At 41.1% G+C, this 17,217-nt stretch overlaps 1 protein-coding gene across 1 annotated transcript in view; it reads left to right on the top strand.

Annotated features, from left to right (window-relative positions):
• The window catches only part of si (sucrase-isomaltase), a 79,249-nt gene that overhangs the window by 53,858 nt on the left and 8,174 nt on the right, over window positions 1-17,217 (top strand). Inside the window, exons 29-44 of the mRNA XM_083984672.1 lie at window positions 2,457-2,553; window positions 3,181-3,293; window positions 3,598-3,723; window positions 5,275-5,403; window positions 5,569-5,685; window positions 5,846-5,908; window positions 6,707-6,823; window positions 6,928-7,018; window positions 7,152-7,290; window positions 8,107-8,240; window positions 8,425-8,459; window positions 9,079-9,195; window positions 14,848-14,996; window positions 15,785-15,869; window positions 16,024-16,080; window positions 16,917-17,041. Of these exons, the coding sequence (XP_083840798.1) occupies window positions 2,457-2,553; window positions 3,181-3,293; window positions 3,598-3,723; window positions 5,275-5,403; window positions 5,569-5,685; window positions 5,846-5,908; window positions 6,707-6,823; window positions 6,928-7,018; window positions 7,152-7,290; window positions 8,107-8,240; window positions 8,425-8,459; window positions 9,079-9,195; window positions 14,848-14,996; window positions 15,785-15,869; window positions 16,024-16,080; window positions 16,917-17,041 (1,694 nt within the window). The remainder of the gene's footprint in view (window positions 1-2,456; window positions 2,554-3,180; window positions 3,294-3,597; window positions 3,724-5,274; window positions 5,404-5,568; window positions 5,686-5,845; window positions 5,909-6,706; window positions 6,824-6,927; window positions 7,019-7,151; window positions 7,291-8,106; window positions 8,241-8,424; window positions 8,460-9,078; window positions 9,196-14,847; window positions 14,997-15,784; window positions 15,870-16,023; window positions 16,081-16,916; window positions 17,042-17,217) is intronic.

Below are 17,217 nucleotides of genomic sequence, written 5' to 3'. Positions count from 1 at the left end.
ACCTTTGATGCATACTTTAAAGCATTTTGTTTACCTAAGGAGTGTTTGACAGTAATGATGTCCACAATCAAAATATTTCATTGAACTTAATCATTGTTCACAGCAGGAAGAGTTTTCCCTTGCTCTTTTTTAAAGCGTTGGCATGTTCCATCAAAAGCAACTTTGTGCGTCTTTAACATCATACCCTCTGAGAGACCGCAGAGGTGACTTGTAAACAACTTTCCTGCACAGTATGTAAACTTGTCTCTCTACCGCTCGTGGCACTTTGATGTGGCGCTGTTGATATGAACGGCGTTTTATAGTGAGTGTCATCATGTTTTCCCTACCGGTGTCAAGGCCAGACAGGATGAGGTTTCCACCTGCATCAGCATTATCAAGCCTAATTGCTGAGCTGTCAAGACAGCTCCACAGGGTTCAGACAAATGTTACAGAGGCCCTTAGAGAGCAAGGGAATTAGAGTTTGGAGGGGAGAGAGGGAAAAGTGTGAGTGATAAAAATGAGGAGACATGACATGGATTCCGTATTTACTTTTTATACACTAATATTAAACCAGATAAAACAAGACTTTAAAGAAGAGTTTGATAGATGATAAAAAAGAACGCGAGGTATGGTTCTATGAATTATGGATGGCTGACAGATCTAGTCCAGGAATAAAATAGCTAAAGAAAGACACACTTCCTCTCTTTTCTTTCACAATTTACAACCACTTCCACATACAAACATGAGTCACGTATGGCCTCACAGCATAACAACCCTACTAACCTTCATCCAAAACGACAGGTTTGCTCAAGTTATATTCGCAACACTGATACAAGTGTTTCACATCAAAAATAACACGGAAAAAGAGTCAATAATTTCAGACTGATAAACAAACTTTACAGAGTGCATCTGCAGTGCAGTGTAAACTATCTGGTTCAGCTCTCATGGATATGCTGTTGTTTTTGTTCAAAATCGGAGCAGACAAAGCCACAAGGATGCACTTGAGTGGCAACATGAAAGACGGATAAAGTTTGAGGTTGAATCCTTCATAGCTGAGGGAAAATCAGACCTTCAGCCATTACCTACGCTGTGGGCTATACAACATGAAGGAGAATATAAATAGAAAGATTTATAAGGCTGCGAGTAAAATTGCTTAATCCAAATCCTGTTTTATTTAGAGGTCCTAGACTGTTGCAGTCCATGCAAATGTACCTAGAATGTGTCAAGGAAGTCAAGAAAGACCGACAGGGAGGGACCAAGAGAGCGCTGTCACTGGCTGTCACTCGCTGTTAGAAGTGCTTGGAAGAGCTGATGACCTTTCTCTTCCCTGAGTCAGGCCATCACAACATGTAGCAGCGTCACAAGGACACACGCACAAACACACACACACAAGCAAGAAAAGCACGTATCCAAACCAAAACGACACAGAGACAGAGCCGCTCCTCAGAGCCATTATATTACAGTTTAACAACTTCTTATGCACCAGAAGTGCGGGAGGCTGATGGAGTGTGACATGCCCATGAGTTTTCCTCGCAGGACGGTGACATCTGAAAGTGGCAGATTTCCTGTCCCACGCCACCTTTCTATCTGTTCCTCATCACCTCGTCTGTCTAGTCCCATCCTCATCTGAACGCTAAAGACAACAGTGGGACGCTCTCAGTAGTTACAGCAGGAGCAGCCCACACTGTGAAACTCAACCCGCTCCCACTAGAGCCAATATTCTAATAGTTACTGAAGCACAGTGATGTATGTGCATGCAGAAAATCAACAGATGAGTGTTTATTTGCGTGTGATGAACTGTAACAGGAAATGGAAACAAACAAAAAACACTGACTGAGTGCCTTTAGGCAGCACAAGCAAATTGATTAGGCAGGCGATGTAAACCATAAACTTTTATAAAGCATCAAAAGCACTGCTACGTTAATAAGTTGCCAAGTTGAGTATGGCAACCACTAGGCTCCAGTTTTGTCATTAATTTTAATGCTCTGCATGCTACATTTAGGACTTCCTGATTTTGTTATAGCAGCCTTTAGCAACTCAAATCCCCAAATAACCACCTACTGTAGCTCTCTGTTGATGTCTACAAAATCAGGCCAGTTTCCAGCCAAGTTTAAAATTTGGGGGATTTTGTGCCACTACTGGGTGCTGTAACTGACACAGGGAGTCTTTTTCTTTAAATAAATGTTTCAGCCTGTGCAGATTCATTTGCATACAGGATAGGTATAGGAATATTTTTCCCTCCTTGTGGGAAGGCTGTTGAATGGTTACAGTGCTGGGAGCAAGCCTACTGCAGCAGTGTTATACTCATAAATACAATGAGAAGTACATTGCCACCTCTAAAGAAAAATGCTCATGAATAAACAAAGTGACGTACAGGCCAACATTTGTACAAACACAGCACACAACAGGCTTATTCTTTAACCAGCATTCACCCAGTTCACCTTTTCCCTTTGATTCTCACTCTGTCTGTGCTACAGTACAAGATGAATTGCTATGGAGTGCATCCCTTCTACATGGGCCTTGAGACCACCTCCGATGCACATGGTGTGCTGCTGCTGAACAGCAATGCCATGGGTGAGAGAAGAGACACACAAAGACACGCATACACATACTTGTCGCATACTTGTGCATACACCGTATGCAAATGCAAGCAACCACCCTCACACACACACACACACACACACACACACACACACACAAAGACATAATCACACTCAATTACATATGCAGCGAACATTTATGTATTAATGAGTGAGGCCATTTCCCATGTTTTGAGCACATGTCCTTTGACAGGGAGTCTTATATAAGGCCAACACAGCGCAATGAGCACTTTCTACTCATCTGCACTTGTGTATATTTGCATACTGAACAGCAATACACACTCTAGAAACAAAGAGGAATTGTCATGTATGACACACACACACACACACAAACGTGCACATGCTGCTATATGTGAATATTTCTCCCTTTGCAAGACAGAGTTGAGTTGCTCCAACAATGTCCTTCTCAACCGACTTTACACCACAATAACAATATGTCATCTATTCTGCAATCTGCTCTTACTCAACTGTCTTCATATAAAAATCAATGCACATTTTTAGAGAAACATGTATATACTGTATGCAAGTCATAGTGCAGTACTGTACTGCTTTATATGAAATGTCAAGGGACATAAATATGTTGTATTTGCTTTGTGTCCAGATGTGACTTTCCAGCCAACTCCAGCTTTGACCTACCGAACTGTGGGAGGCATCCTGGACTTCTACATGGTCCTGGGACCTACACCTGAGATGGTAGTGCAAGAGTACACTGCGGTAAGTCTTTGTGGAAGTCTGGTTTGTTTGTGTGTGTGTGTGTATAACGCATTTGTGTGCGTTTCTGGCGCCTGTGTGTGTTTATATGTGTGTGTGTGTTTTGTGTCTGGCCCTGGGCCGCTGTTGATGGACTGCAGCAGCTGGGAGTTCCTCGCTTCATTGCGCTCTCTCATTTAGCCAATCTAAACACACACACACACACAATTCAAACAAACACTTCATGGACATTGTCCCGTTTTCCTGCAAAACAACTTTTTCTGTGATGAACTGTTTTGACTTCCTTGTTTGTTTTTCTTCTTAACAGCTGATTGGACGACCTGTTCTACCTGCCTATTGGTCTCTTGGGTTCCAGCTTTGTCGCTATGGTTACAGTAATGACCAAGAGATAGCCGATCTATATAAAGACATGAAAGCAGCGGGAATACCCTATGTAAGTACTTATATATATTGTACATCATTGTTTTAAGAATTGAAGAAAATCTTCATTTCAAGCAGGTATGTTGATATCTTAGGTCAGATTTAGGTGTCAGTGAATGAAACAACAGCTTTTAAATAAATGTCTGTTCCTATTGAGCTTTAAAAGCTGTTTTTTTAATGATTCATTTGTTTAAATTTATCCCTGATAGAAAATACCTAACCCTACAGTATGTGTCACAATTTTGCAAATATCATCCACTATACAGTAACACACAAACCTGATACTGCCCACATACATCTTATACAATAAAATTTTAGCCAAGACACTCATTCCATTCAATCAGTGCCATGGCACAAGGAATATTCCCATTGCTCTCATCTGAACAAATGCAATCTGAATCAAATTCCTTTTTGTATGTTGAACGGTGCAGAGATGAGCACTCACTGGAATAGACTGAGCTAAATGCAACACAGTATCTGCCCATATTTGTACAATACAGTGTAGCATGCGGACAATAAGTGCATAAAGCTAAATTAGATAAATGTTATTGGGATGAAGCAAAATGGAGACATTGGCTTCATGGATTACACTGGGAACATCCAGTTTAAACCTAATGAAATCTGACCTCTAATTGTATTCCAAATACTTTCCATTGTAGGTTTCTCAGCCCTATAGACATTTTGGGTTTGTACCAATACCACTAACTCTCCCTGACAGTGAAATATGGGTTTCACATTTAAATAACATTTTTTGCCATGCACTATAGATAACAAAGTGTGTAACAAAAACAAAAAGTAATATTAATCTGCAGATGTACTGTGTATAACAGTAGCAAGATGTCCTGTGTGGAAACAGGCCAGAGTCGCATCCTCTTCATCATGCAGAACACTACATAAGAATTTACATCGATACCCAAGTGATCCCTAGAATATGCTTCCGCAAAGCCCCAAACCTGCAAGGAGCGGACGCCAGCCATAATGAATCCTGCATCATTAACTGGAATGAAAGAGGCAGAAAATGCAGCTACTCAGAATACATACATATTAGCTAACTGTCCAGACTAACCAGCCTTAAACTGACTGACACACACACGTTTTGTCACGTTTTTGTTTTCTCACTGGAAGAGATAAGAGCCAAAAGCAAATGAAAGTCTGACTTCTTATGTGTAGCATGCCATATGTCAAGACACACTTTCCAGATTTGCATATTTATTGGCAGAAATTTGACATCTTTGTAGAAAATTATGTAGTTAAAAAAAAGTACTTTATTTTTTTAAGTCATTCACTTATTCATCCAGACATGTATTATATTCACATAGTGTACCAGCTCTGTAAAGTTCTGGGGGCTGAAAATGCAGAAAACTGTTATCCAAGGACTAAAATGAAAAAAAAAAAGAGGAAAAGCTTTTTTCGTGTAACTCTGTAGCTCAGAGCACATAGACAGCAATTTAATATGGGAAATATTAAATCAATTCAATGGGCTGTTTTAAATTCCTGTCTCATTCTGATATGTGTAACAAAACAAAACCATCTGAACTTCACTTTTACCCGGTGTGTTGTGCAGGATGTGCAGTATGCAGACATCGACTACATGGATCGTCAGCTGGACTTTGTCCTGGACCCAGAGTTTAAAGGGCTGCCTGCCCTGGTTGACCACATGAGAGGAGAAGGCATGAGGTTCATCTTCATTCTGGTAATGACTTTTTATCATAAACTACCAATACAGACACGTGCACTGGGGGCTTACGCATCAGCACCCATAGGGCTGCTGTAAATATTATATAGTGACATCAATTTATGTTAAATTACTGCATTTCTAACCATCCTCTACTATTAATTACACAAATATGTGCACTAGGATCCAGCCATATCAGGCAATGAGACAGATTATTACCCTGCCTTTGTGAGAGGTGAAGCAGCAGATGTCTTCATCAAATGGCCCGAACACCTTGCTGATGGAATTGTGTGGGGGAAGGTAAGAAGGAATGGAAGTCCAAACAAACAAGTGGAACAAAAAAAACAATCAAATCATCATGCAGTGATTAAAAGAGACTGAAACTTGCAGACACAGTGATAACTTTTGTAGAGTGTGTGAGGATATGATGTGAAATCATCTTTTTCTTCTATTTTTGCAGGTCTGGCCGGATTACCCTAACGTCACAGTAAATGAATCTCTGGACTGGGACACGCAAGTAGAGGTGTGCTTTCTTTCATTTCCATGTAATAATACTCCCTAGTTTCTGGATTTACAGTATGTGAGATTGCCCCCAAAGTTATAATTCAGGAAATGTGGTGGGAGATAATGGAAATACAGGAGATCTGTCAGTTTTCAGCATTTGATATCCTGATTAAGGATACACATGATTAACCGTTTGACCGTTAACTGACCGAGAAATTTGACCGATTAATGCTGTCAGTTATTTACTAATTAATCTTTTTAAATTAGCAATTTATGTCAATCAACTCATGGGGGCGTGTCAACACATGAGGACTTCCCCTTGTGCCTTCAGCCATATTTCACAGCAACAAGTTACTGGGTGTATGTGCCAGTTATGCAGAAAAGTCCTTGTGAAAAAAGGTCAGACGACAAACAGACATCTGCGTGTGCATCACCTGTCCAGCCGGTTCACCCACAGCTCACACTGACGAGCTTTTAGAGGAGCGCTCTGCTGTTCCTCTCTCTTTAGCCTGGTGTTTGACTGCACTTTGCATGTATAAATCTAGCCTCCATCTGGGTGCAGATCAGCTGAGCCAGATCACAATGGATGTGGTACTGCATAGCTGTAGCAGTGTGCATGTGTGTATGTGTTTTATATCACCAGCAAGAGAAAGAACAAAAAACACTGTCAATCTTCCTCTCAATCGCCAACAGGTACACCAGTTTAATCTTACCATAAATGGTTATTAATCAGTTACTGAGTGTTAAATATCGGTCTGAAAAAAAAAATTCAAAATGTGCATCCCCAATCCTTATCATTTTACTGTCTCATTTCTAGCTTTACAGGTCTTACGCCGCATTCCCCGACTTCTTCCGTGACACGACAGCAAGGTGGTGGCTTCAAGAAATCCAGGATTTCTATAACAACACCATGAAGTTTGACGGCCTCTGGATTGTGAGTGACCTGAAAGAGAACATCCTAATACAGTGACCTTATTTGTGTTCCACTTTCTTACTTCCCTTTGATTTCCATATTCTACCATCTGTCTTCATCTGCAGGACATGAACGAGCCTGCCAGTTTTGTCCACGGCACAGTTGGAGGGAACTGCCTTGGTAATCCACTGCTAGAGAACCCTCCGTATATGCCACGTAAGACAAACACAGACCTATTTTGTCTTTTCCAAATGCTGCACTGAAGTTATTGAGCTGTGACGCTGACGTATGCAGCACCTGTGAAGGATTCTACCTGTGAGATTTATGTGTTTGTGTGCACTCCCAAAAGCCTTGGAATCCCAGCATCTTGGCTTGAACCATAAGACTCTGTGCATGAACAGCGAGCAGATACTCAGCGACGGAAAGAAAGTCAGACACTACGACGTCCACAGTCTCTACGGCTGGTCCCACACCAAGCCCACCTATGAGTAAGTGGATATGTATTCAATATGTATGGGTTCATATTTTCTTGCAAGCAATCTTCTACAGCGCTTGGTATTATTCTGTACTTTACAAACAAATAACTCGCCTCTAACTCTAAGAGAGCAGATGTCTTTTTTTTTTTAACTCAGCATTGTGAAAAACATAAATATCCATATGAACCAACACCGATGACAAACCTGATGTATTTTTCTGATATTGTAAACACAGAAAACAGGCTATATTTGTTGGCATGATCCTAAGTAAATGGGTTTGTTTTGCCAAGACAACATTAGGAAGAACTCAAATTATCTGAACAATCACTATCCTGAACATTGCGAGCACAGAAGAGATGTACTGTAGCTGCAGAGAACAGAGAGGAGGGCGAAGCAGGAGCTATCATTGCAAACACATTCAGGAGGAAAATGCAGCCACGGGAGTGCATAACTGATATTTCCCAGCTATCCACAGAAATATTGTCTCATCAAATCTTTATGATAATAATCACCAATGTGAAACTTCATTGGTCCTTGTGGTAAAATTCTCTGCTTCCACAGGGAGGCCAGATTGCAGAGTTAGCCACAGTAGAGCTTGGGGACGTACCACTGGCCCCTGGGCCACAGTGCTTCATCTTAGGACTGATTTCATTTCATTGTCGCACTGTGTTGAGGTTAACAGTCATAATGAATTGGTTAATTCACTTTGAAAATGAATGTAGTTTAAGAGCAGTAAGAGACTTTTACAGCCTGCTTGTTGCTGCTCTGTGTGTGTGTGTGTGTGTGTGTGTGTGTATCCATGTGTAATCTCTCTTTCTCTCTGTACAGCGCCCTGCTGAGTGTCACAGGTAAAAGAGGCATCGTGGTGACAAGGTCCACTTACCCCTCCAGTGGGAAATGGTCTGGACATTGGCTGGGAGACAACAATGCAAGCTGGGACCAACTTTACAAATCCATTATAGGTAAATACAGTCGATATACAGTAAACCTACTGTAAAAATGCTCTTTGGATTAGATTTTGCTTCTTAGTGATAGTTGTCTGAACTGTAAACTGACAATGCTTCTGGTTTGCAAACTGTGGAAGACATAGAAAAGAAAAATACATTTTTAATTTGACACAGCTCCCCATTTTCTTTTGTTCTGCAGGCATGATGGAGTTCAGTCTGTTTGGCATCCCTTACGTAAGTATCATCATCTGATCCTGGTTTTGACAAGGCATAATCTTATTGATGTGACCTTGTCTTCTCTAAGTAGATTACAGCCTGAGTGATGTTATTTTGTTTTGCTAGACCCTTTGATCAAAGGACATCTTAAGATACAATGTGCAGCATGTCATTACAAGCCCCATTCCAACCCAACGAGAAGCCGAGTGCTCGTCTGTTGTGACCTCTACAAATTTTATTATTAGAAGAGTAGTCTCTGTCCCGGCTCCCTCTGCCTCCTTGTGTCTTATTTCTGTCTCTATTCGTCCTTCCGTCCCCTTAGGTCTCCTTAGTGTGTCTAATAATAATAATTATAATACGACACCTTTATTGATCCCTATATGGGAAATCATTTGCAAGCCCACAGCTTAGCCACAGGGTCAGACACTCAGCAACATCACTCACCTCAGCGGTGTCAAAACTCAAGGACGCTTTGAGAACATGATGCTTGCAACAAAAGTGGTGTGACCTCCATTCCTGTGGTTGGTGCTCACTGCCGTCACACCTGCACCCTGGTGCCCACAGTTTTTTCTTTCTGTCCATCTCCCTTTCTCACACACACATACACTTCGACTCTTTGTCTGTCAATCTCTTTCAGACCGGGGCAGACATATGTGGGTTCTTTAATACAGCTGAGTACGAGATGTGTCTTCGCTGGATGCAGCTGGGTGCCTTCTATCCATACTCAAGGAACCACAACGGAAAGGGGAGCCCGGTGAGTGAATTCAGAGCGGGAGGAAAATTCTCCCATAGAGATGTGCAAAGCCAAATACCCACTTAAATTCAGTTTCACACTGTGAAATACTTATTTTTGCTCTTATTTTGATTTTTCTTGATGTTGCTGGCCAGCTAGGAGCCAAGACTTGAGTGAATTTAAAATAACTAAGGTTTAAGACTCAGAGATCCTGTTCTTCCCATGAAATTCTGACCAAAATTTTTCACCTAAAAACTGCAGATTCACCCACACAGTACATCATAGCTCCTTACAAAACACTGTTTTGTTTTCCCTGAGATTCTTCACATCACAGTAAATACTGTATAACCACTGCCCCCCTTTTTAAACCCAGAGAACACCATGATTGTACACTACATGCTATTATGTTGTGTTATTTTGGTTGTGTGTACTTTTAAGGCTATTTATTCCTCTACCACATAATCTGAAGAATATAAAAGGAAAAATCCAGATAATTGTAAATAGACTTATTTTCACTGAATAATTATTCACAATGTGGGGTTTACAATACAATAATTGTTTTTTTTAATCATTTATTTGTTGGTCCTGTGAAAAGAGTGATAATTTTAGAATCGTGGGAAGTCCTTCAACATAAAAATGTTACTGGCAAATAGCTGAACTTGGCAGAGGCTGAAAGCTTTCAAAGGACATGAGATCTGATTTCACTGCCCTTGACTGGTCGGACTGGGTCTCACTGAGAAAACACAACTCTGCTTTATCCACCGTGCTCTGGTGCTCTGGAAGTACCAAACAGTTAAAAATAAAAACATTTAGCAGCAAAAACAAGCCAAGTGGCTTTCTCCACCCCCCCCCCCCCCCCCCCCCCCCGACCCCCTCTCCCTCTCTCTCTTAACCTGTGTCTGACATACACTCACACACACACACAAACACATGCACACACAAAAGATAGACCTGTTTGGCGGTGTAGTGTCGTGGCATTCATTCTAGCGGTGACCTTTAAGAGCGTTGGAACACATCTGAGAAATCCAATAACGCCCGTCCGGAGATCGATCCCACCGGGCGAAATTTCTCTGTACTGGAGTCGGCAATACTAGACAGGACACAGTTGTGCGTGTGTGTGTGTGTCAGTGCCTGTGCTTTTTAACGGCATGGAATGGAGATATAATTGAATTCTCAAGGTGATCTGGGCACCACTGCACACCACCTAAACTCCACTCCACTCCACACACACACACACACACACACACACACACACACACACACACACACACACACACACACACACACACACACACACACACACACACACACACACACACACCATGATTCCAATCATTTAATAACGGCTTGCAAATGGGTGTTTAAACATGGGGAAAATTGGCAGGAAAAGCCTACACATACACACACGCACACAGATCAGGAGAGGGTGGCAAGTGACAGTTTGAGAGGAAGAGATAAAGTCAGAGACAAAAAAAAGGAGGAGGATAATTGGTAAGAGAACAGTGTAAGTATTTAAACCAAATAGGAGAGAAAGAATATAAGTATTGAGAGGAAATATACTGATAAGGATTTTCAGATAAAGGAGGGAGAAGGAGGGGGAGAAGTTCATAAGTGATGAGACAGAGAGGAAAAATTATGAGGGATAAATTTGAAACAAGATGGTAATTTAGCAAGTTAAATGGTGGTGACACTAGGTGGTGATAAGGGTGTGAGATCCGGGATGAAGCTGAATAAACAGTACACCTGAGATCAAGTCAGAAAAGGGAATGTGAGAGAGGAGGCAGTTTAACGGAAGGAGTAAAAATACTCAAATCAGGACAAAGAAATGGGAGTAAATGGAATCAGTGTCATCTACTCATGTGTGCTACTGTAAAAAAAAAGGGTTTTTTTCCCAGTCAGCCACATAAAAATCCCCAATCACCAGACAGTTAGCGACTGTAACCCCCAGCCTGCTTAACAAGGCGTTTGACAACAAAGTATTAACACCACAAACCAGACTGGAGGGTACACAAGGTCAGAGACGGTGGAGAGAGAGAGGGAGAGAGGAGAGCTTTTGCAGAGTCATTCCCAGAGCTCCGTCACGCCTAGTGTCTCTTTGCCCTCAGACAACTTTCAGTGTTGACCTCAAGATAATTTCACTGCACCAGCAATATACTGCAGTGTCCACAGTCATATCAGAACAATGCAAAATTAATTAAACCAGATATATATTCTCCGCCAAGCCTGCTTCAGCAGCATCAGAGTCATGTACATTATTATTCACCCAAAGGGACATATTATTGTTCATCTAAATATATTTTCTTTTACTGATGTGGCCTCTGCAACGCAAAACAGAAACTCAAAAAGGTTTATGAGACAGGCCGAGGGAGTAGATTACCAGACAGATAAATGAAGAGAAAGACCAAGTAGAGGAGGGAAAAGATGAGAGGGGGTGACACAGCCAGATAACCTCATTTTTCCTTGAGGCTGCCCGTGTATGTGCACACACGCATACATATCTGTCTACAATCAGCGAGCTTCACAAGGCCTTTTGCCACAATAAATGTGGCCATGAATTAGGCGCATTCATAAGAGAGATCCTCCATCTGCTCCTCAGTCTTCAGCGCTCCTCCACTCGCGCCTCTTCATCACTTCCATCTGGTTTTCCGCAGATAAAAGGTCTACCTTCAGGGCGCAGCAGACAGTGATAGTCAAGTCATGGAAGATTTCTGTCACTCACTGAATAGTAAAAGGTTTTTTAAACATCTTTTTTTTTTCTCAATGAATTGATTAATTATTCAGACGATAAAGGTGCAAAATGTCTGTCACAGTTTCCCAGCACCCAGCAAAACCAGAGCAATAGACAGACTAATATTGATGTCTCAAGTTACAGAAAAATCCTGGCTTTTCACCAAACTGGGTACTGCAGATGGCCTTTATTGACCACAAGGTGAAAAATATAGTGTTAAACTGAGTGTCTGTCCTTTTGTTGGAGGTCAAAGCAGACCTGCGTCCTTCGCATATTTCACTAGTGTGTTATCTGCCCACGAAGTGTCTCAAGCAACTTGGGGATAGAGTTGAGCAGTGTTTAAAGTATGCCTGTGGTACATCTCCTGTTCCTTGAAGTCAAGGTTCCAGTAGGGAGCTGGAGCAGTGATAATATTTGAGCCTTGATCAGTTAGCCTGCAACTGTTGCATCAAGCCCATTGATGTAACTCTCTGTGAAAGCTTTCTATAGTGTTTCATTGGTTTGGTCTGAGATAATGTGAAATAATGGCCACGTAGCTGACATCATGCTGATCATCAATCATTCTGTATTAGTAGAGGCTCCTGCATACATGTCAGATGTGATCTCTAACATTGTGAACTCCAACCTCTTTGATATTGTGATGATATTCTTACGCTAGGAAGAATCACAACAGGCCCCCACTTAAAATCTTCCCATTCCTTTTTGCACCTCCTTTTTCTCATGTGTTCAATACTTATTCCCTGTGTCATTTCACTTTATTACACATTACTTAATTTATGGACATATATATGTTGGTTCCTTTGTATGCCTGGATTAGTTGGGTTGTTACCGACACCTGGTTAAAATTTAATGTCAACAGCCCAATTAGAAATATATTTACTGAGAAAAATGTTGACAAGGCGTTCAATACCTATTTTCCCCTGCTGTATAAGACCTGTTAATACCCACAACAACAGATAACAAGGGGGAAAAAATAGAGGAATGTCTTATTAAATTACTTTTTAAAATAACTGAACCTGACTTGAGCCTGAAGCTTAAAGTAACGAAAACCGCCTGAAGCTGGCCTCGAAACCCGATACCTTGTCTAGACTTATCTGGTTCAGGCTGGGAGGCAGAACTCTGCTGCATGTGCCTTGACTGCATGCGTACTCTTTTCTAATTGGTAAGGCAACGCAAGGTCATATGCATTCATTCAAAGTCATTTGATCAGTCTCCGTCAGTCTCTTTCTTACACACACACCCCCACACACACACAGACAACTTAGCATGATAATTACTTAGCAGCGAACACATCCAATGGTGAGGCATGAGGGTGCAAAAGGAGGGTGACTGAAAATGGAAGCAGGTAGAAGAACTCCTGAGTTTCCAGATAATTGTGATCTTGTGAATTTGCTCAGAAAATTAAATGATAATCCAGTAAACTCCTTAGGTCATAAGATAATAGAAATGTCCTGTGTTCAATCATGTGCTGTTAGGCCTGTACTTAGTAACCACCGGGCTACAGTTAATAATTATTATCAAATCTGGTCCAGCTAAACTGCACCAGGGAAGAAAATGTCTTTCATTTTATTACTCTCTGTGATGAGTTTTATGATTATGTCTTTTGATTCTTTTTTTTTCTTAAATTGAAAGACAGGAGACACACACACACACACATTCACACTTAACATGCACATGTGCACACTCCATATCCACCAAGACACATGCACACACGGTATCATAGGGAGGAACATATGGTGATGACACGCTTCAGCTGAAACTTCATGATCCTCAGTGTGAGTGTGTGTGTGTGTGTGTTTGTGTGGGTGGTTGAACAGACTGATTATTGTCTCACTACAGTTCCAGAAAATAAGCTACTACATTTAGACTGTACCATATTTACTAAATGACGGTGTCCTGTGTCCTCTTTTCCCGTCATTGTCTCTTAAAGGGACTTTACACTTGTTGCCAATTAAAATGAGGTAAATTTCAGCACAGTGTGTGGCTGAACAGTCAGAACATCTTTTATGAGTGTGCACAGGACATTTGAGTATTTCTCATGGGCTGTGAAGTAGCCAGTGGTGTCGTCAGTCTCTCCTCACGTCTGAAAATTTCCAGCATTATAGGGAAATCCAACCAGGAAAGAGTCAACGCTGCAAACACAATGACAAGATAAGAGAAATGCATCTGTGTGTAAATGTACATTTATTCTCAGACAAATCTAGAAAGTAATACATTCATACTCCGCTGGCTTTTGTCTGTGTAGCCCTGCATGTCTTTGTGTATCTGTTTCTTGTAACTGAGAGAAATGAACCATCGCAGCAGCTTTTGAAATGTCTATCTATTGAAACAGTGAATTGGTTTACTCAAACACTGAGCCCTTGTCTTGAGCTGCATGTAAACAACCTCAGTCAGTGGATATTGTACAGGTGTTTTTGGAAGTGTCAGGAGTGGATTTAACAGCCTTGTTCATCTGCACTGAACTAAGATGCGACTGTTAACAAATTCTGAAGATAAAACCTAACACATCCACTGAATAGTATTTTTCCAATATGTGTGACCTGTTACTGGAGAGTCAAATCCAATTGCTATCAGTAAAGGAAAGGAAATATTAGGATTGTTTACCACTTGCATTAAATGAGTATCCTACATATGCCACTTTTAAGGAATATCTGAAATGTTTAACTCAGTATGCCGCAATAAATACTTGTCTTCTCGACTCTTACTTGCCAAGGGTCTCATTCAATAACATGCACTGTCCATTAAACATAAAAATGAAATAAATCATATAATAATAATAAAAAAAACTGTTGACAAAATGTTCAACAAGCAAGCAGGAAGCCAAAGGCTAGAAATCCTGCTTCAACACACATTTGTCAAAACAAAAAAAATACTTTTCTTACTATTCCTTCTGGTTGACTTGTCTGTAATTATTACTTTTAAATGCTGTTGTTTTTCACCCTCAGAGACAAGACCCTGTTGCTTGGAATGACACCTTCGCCGGGGCATCCCGGGACGTCCTGAACATCCGTTATACCCTGCTGCCCTACTTGTACACGCTGATGTACGAAGCTCACGCCGATGGAAGTACAGTTGTGAGGCCCCTGTTGCATGAGTAAGTAAAGACACCCAACACACACACCTTATCTGCCTTATCTCTTCTGCTAACATCATGGCTTCTGTGTTACATGTAATCACTTAATCAAATCATTTAGTTATAAACAGCATGAATCTTCCATCCTGATTGCTGGCAAGATAAACTGATTTTATACCACATTGCCTCTTATTAGAATGCACAATGTCACATGTGGTGAATGCTAGACTAAAAACCAATTTAAGTAGAGCTTTCAGTTTAGTGCTTCAACACGTTTTTCAGCACCACTGTGGTTTAATGTTGGACTCATTGTTTCACAGCCTTCCTTATATGAAATGGGAGAAAATGTACCCTCTATTTATATATCCTTATTTTTTCAGTAAGGTTAGAAAAGCCAGTTTGCTCATTTAAATAACTTAAGGTAAGAATATCAGAAGCGTCTTTCCTGCTTTAGCAAACTGCCATTAAGAAGCCCTTGAGCAAGGCACTTCAAATCCTGTGAGACTGTATAAGGCCAGCCATAGATAGCACTTGGCAGCTCCCAGATGTGAAATGGGGGAAACTTCAGAAAAAAAAAACATATTTATTCATTTTAAGAGACTCTTATAAAGTCACAGATGGTATTTAAGGAGCTGGCGGGGTGAGTCTGGCAGGGTTATTTGGCTTGCATCTTCAAACCATTGAATTCTGAATGAGCGCTCGAAACAGTCGTCTGGCCCGAGGAGACAGGAGAAAGCATGAGATGCTTTTTTTTTTTTTTTTTTTTTTGCTCAGTCAGGTTTAATGGCATCTGTGTTGCTGTGTCACAGGTTTGTGGATGATAAAACTACATGGGACATCTACAAACAGTTCCTCTGGGGACCTGCTCTACTTATCACTCCTGCCCTGGATCAGGTATAAATACTCCACATACACACAGCATGTTTTTTTTCTTTCCTGCATTATTTAAGATATCACAATTGCAACTTCAGTCATTTGAGTGATAGCTGTCAGTCTGTCTCCCCTGGCATGTATTCCTCTTTTGGTTAACTGACTTTGTGATTGACAGGGAGTCAGGAGCGTGGATGGCTATGTTCCTAATGCACGCTGGTATGACTACCACACGGTGAGTCTATGTGTGTAACAAACAGAAAACAATTCACTTCACTGAGTCCAAAGCTTCCCTTATCTTGTCTTGCATTCAGGCACACCCCTGGTGCAACAACACAATAGATTGCACTGAAGCAAAATTACAGAAGGAGGTAACAGCATGTGACTGGTGGATTAGTGCCTGCATAATGTGGATGTACTTCAATGATGTCTTAACATATGAAACAGTGTCTGTGCACCTCTTCTTTTGATGAGCACATGTTCACAGCACTGCAACTTTAGAAAGACTAAGACAGAAAAAAAGAGACTAAAACCACAACTACAACTGGAAAAAAAAGACAAATAAGACAAGACATCTATGACAACATCATTAAAGAGATACAGCTCAACAACTGCAGAAGGCGCCTTGATGACAAAAGCAAACATCCAATCACTCTGTCTCATTCTAGCTAGGGGACTCCCCATCTGTTAGACAACATCATAAAGCCAAACAAAACACGAGAAACAATATATTCAATGGGGGCACAGGATGGTTTTTACTCCAATTTAACTCGTCTCCTCAGCATACAAAGAGGAGCAGGCTGTTAGAGACAGGGACCAAGGACAAAGGCGAAAACACAAGAATAAAGAATTTTCTAAAGGCTTCCCCTGGCGTGTAATAAATTATAGAAATGTTTCAGATATAGCCTTTATAGATGTCAATTTGTTTTACTGTGTGCTGTGTGATTTACCGTTGCACAAATGGCAACATTTCCCCACACAAAGGAATAGTTGAGGAAAATGAATCAAAGTTGAATTACCTGCAGTATTTCTAGTTATTTAATAGCCTGCAATGTTTGCTTCCTTCATCAGGCCAAAGACGTTGGAGTGCGCGGCCAGATGATTACTATGCCCACACCGCTGGACCATATCAACCTACATATCAGAGGGGGATATATCTTACCCTGGCAGAAACCAGAGAACAACACACATTACAGGTCAGTGATAACACATCACGGCAGCACACAACTACAGGTCAGCGTCCTGTGTGTTTAGCATCAAGTGTGTGTTTTGGCTGTCTATTTTCTGCCTGCTCTAGGAGATAGTGTGCCTGTGGGGGGTGGGGTGGGGGTATGGCTGGTGGTAGTGAGGGTGGAAGGGTCTAGTTTGTGTA

This window comes from Trachurus trachurus (genome assembly GCF_905171665.1).
Source record: "Trachurus trachurus genome assembly, chromosome: 13".
In the NCBI taxonomy this organism is placed as follows: Eukaryota; Metazoa; Chordata; class Actinopteri; order Carangiformes; family Carangidae; genus Trachurus; species Trachurus trachurus.
Note: the sequence above shows the minus strand (reverse complement) of the source record. Positions and strands in the feature narration are given on the sequence as shown.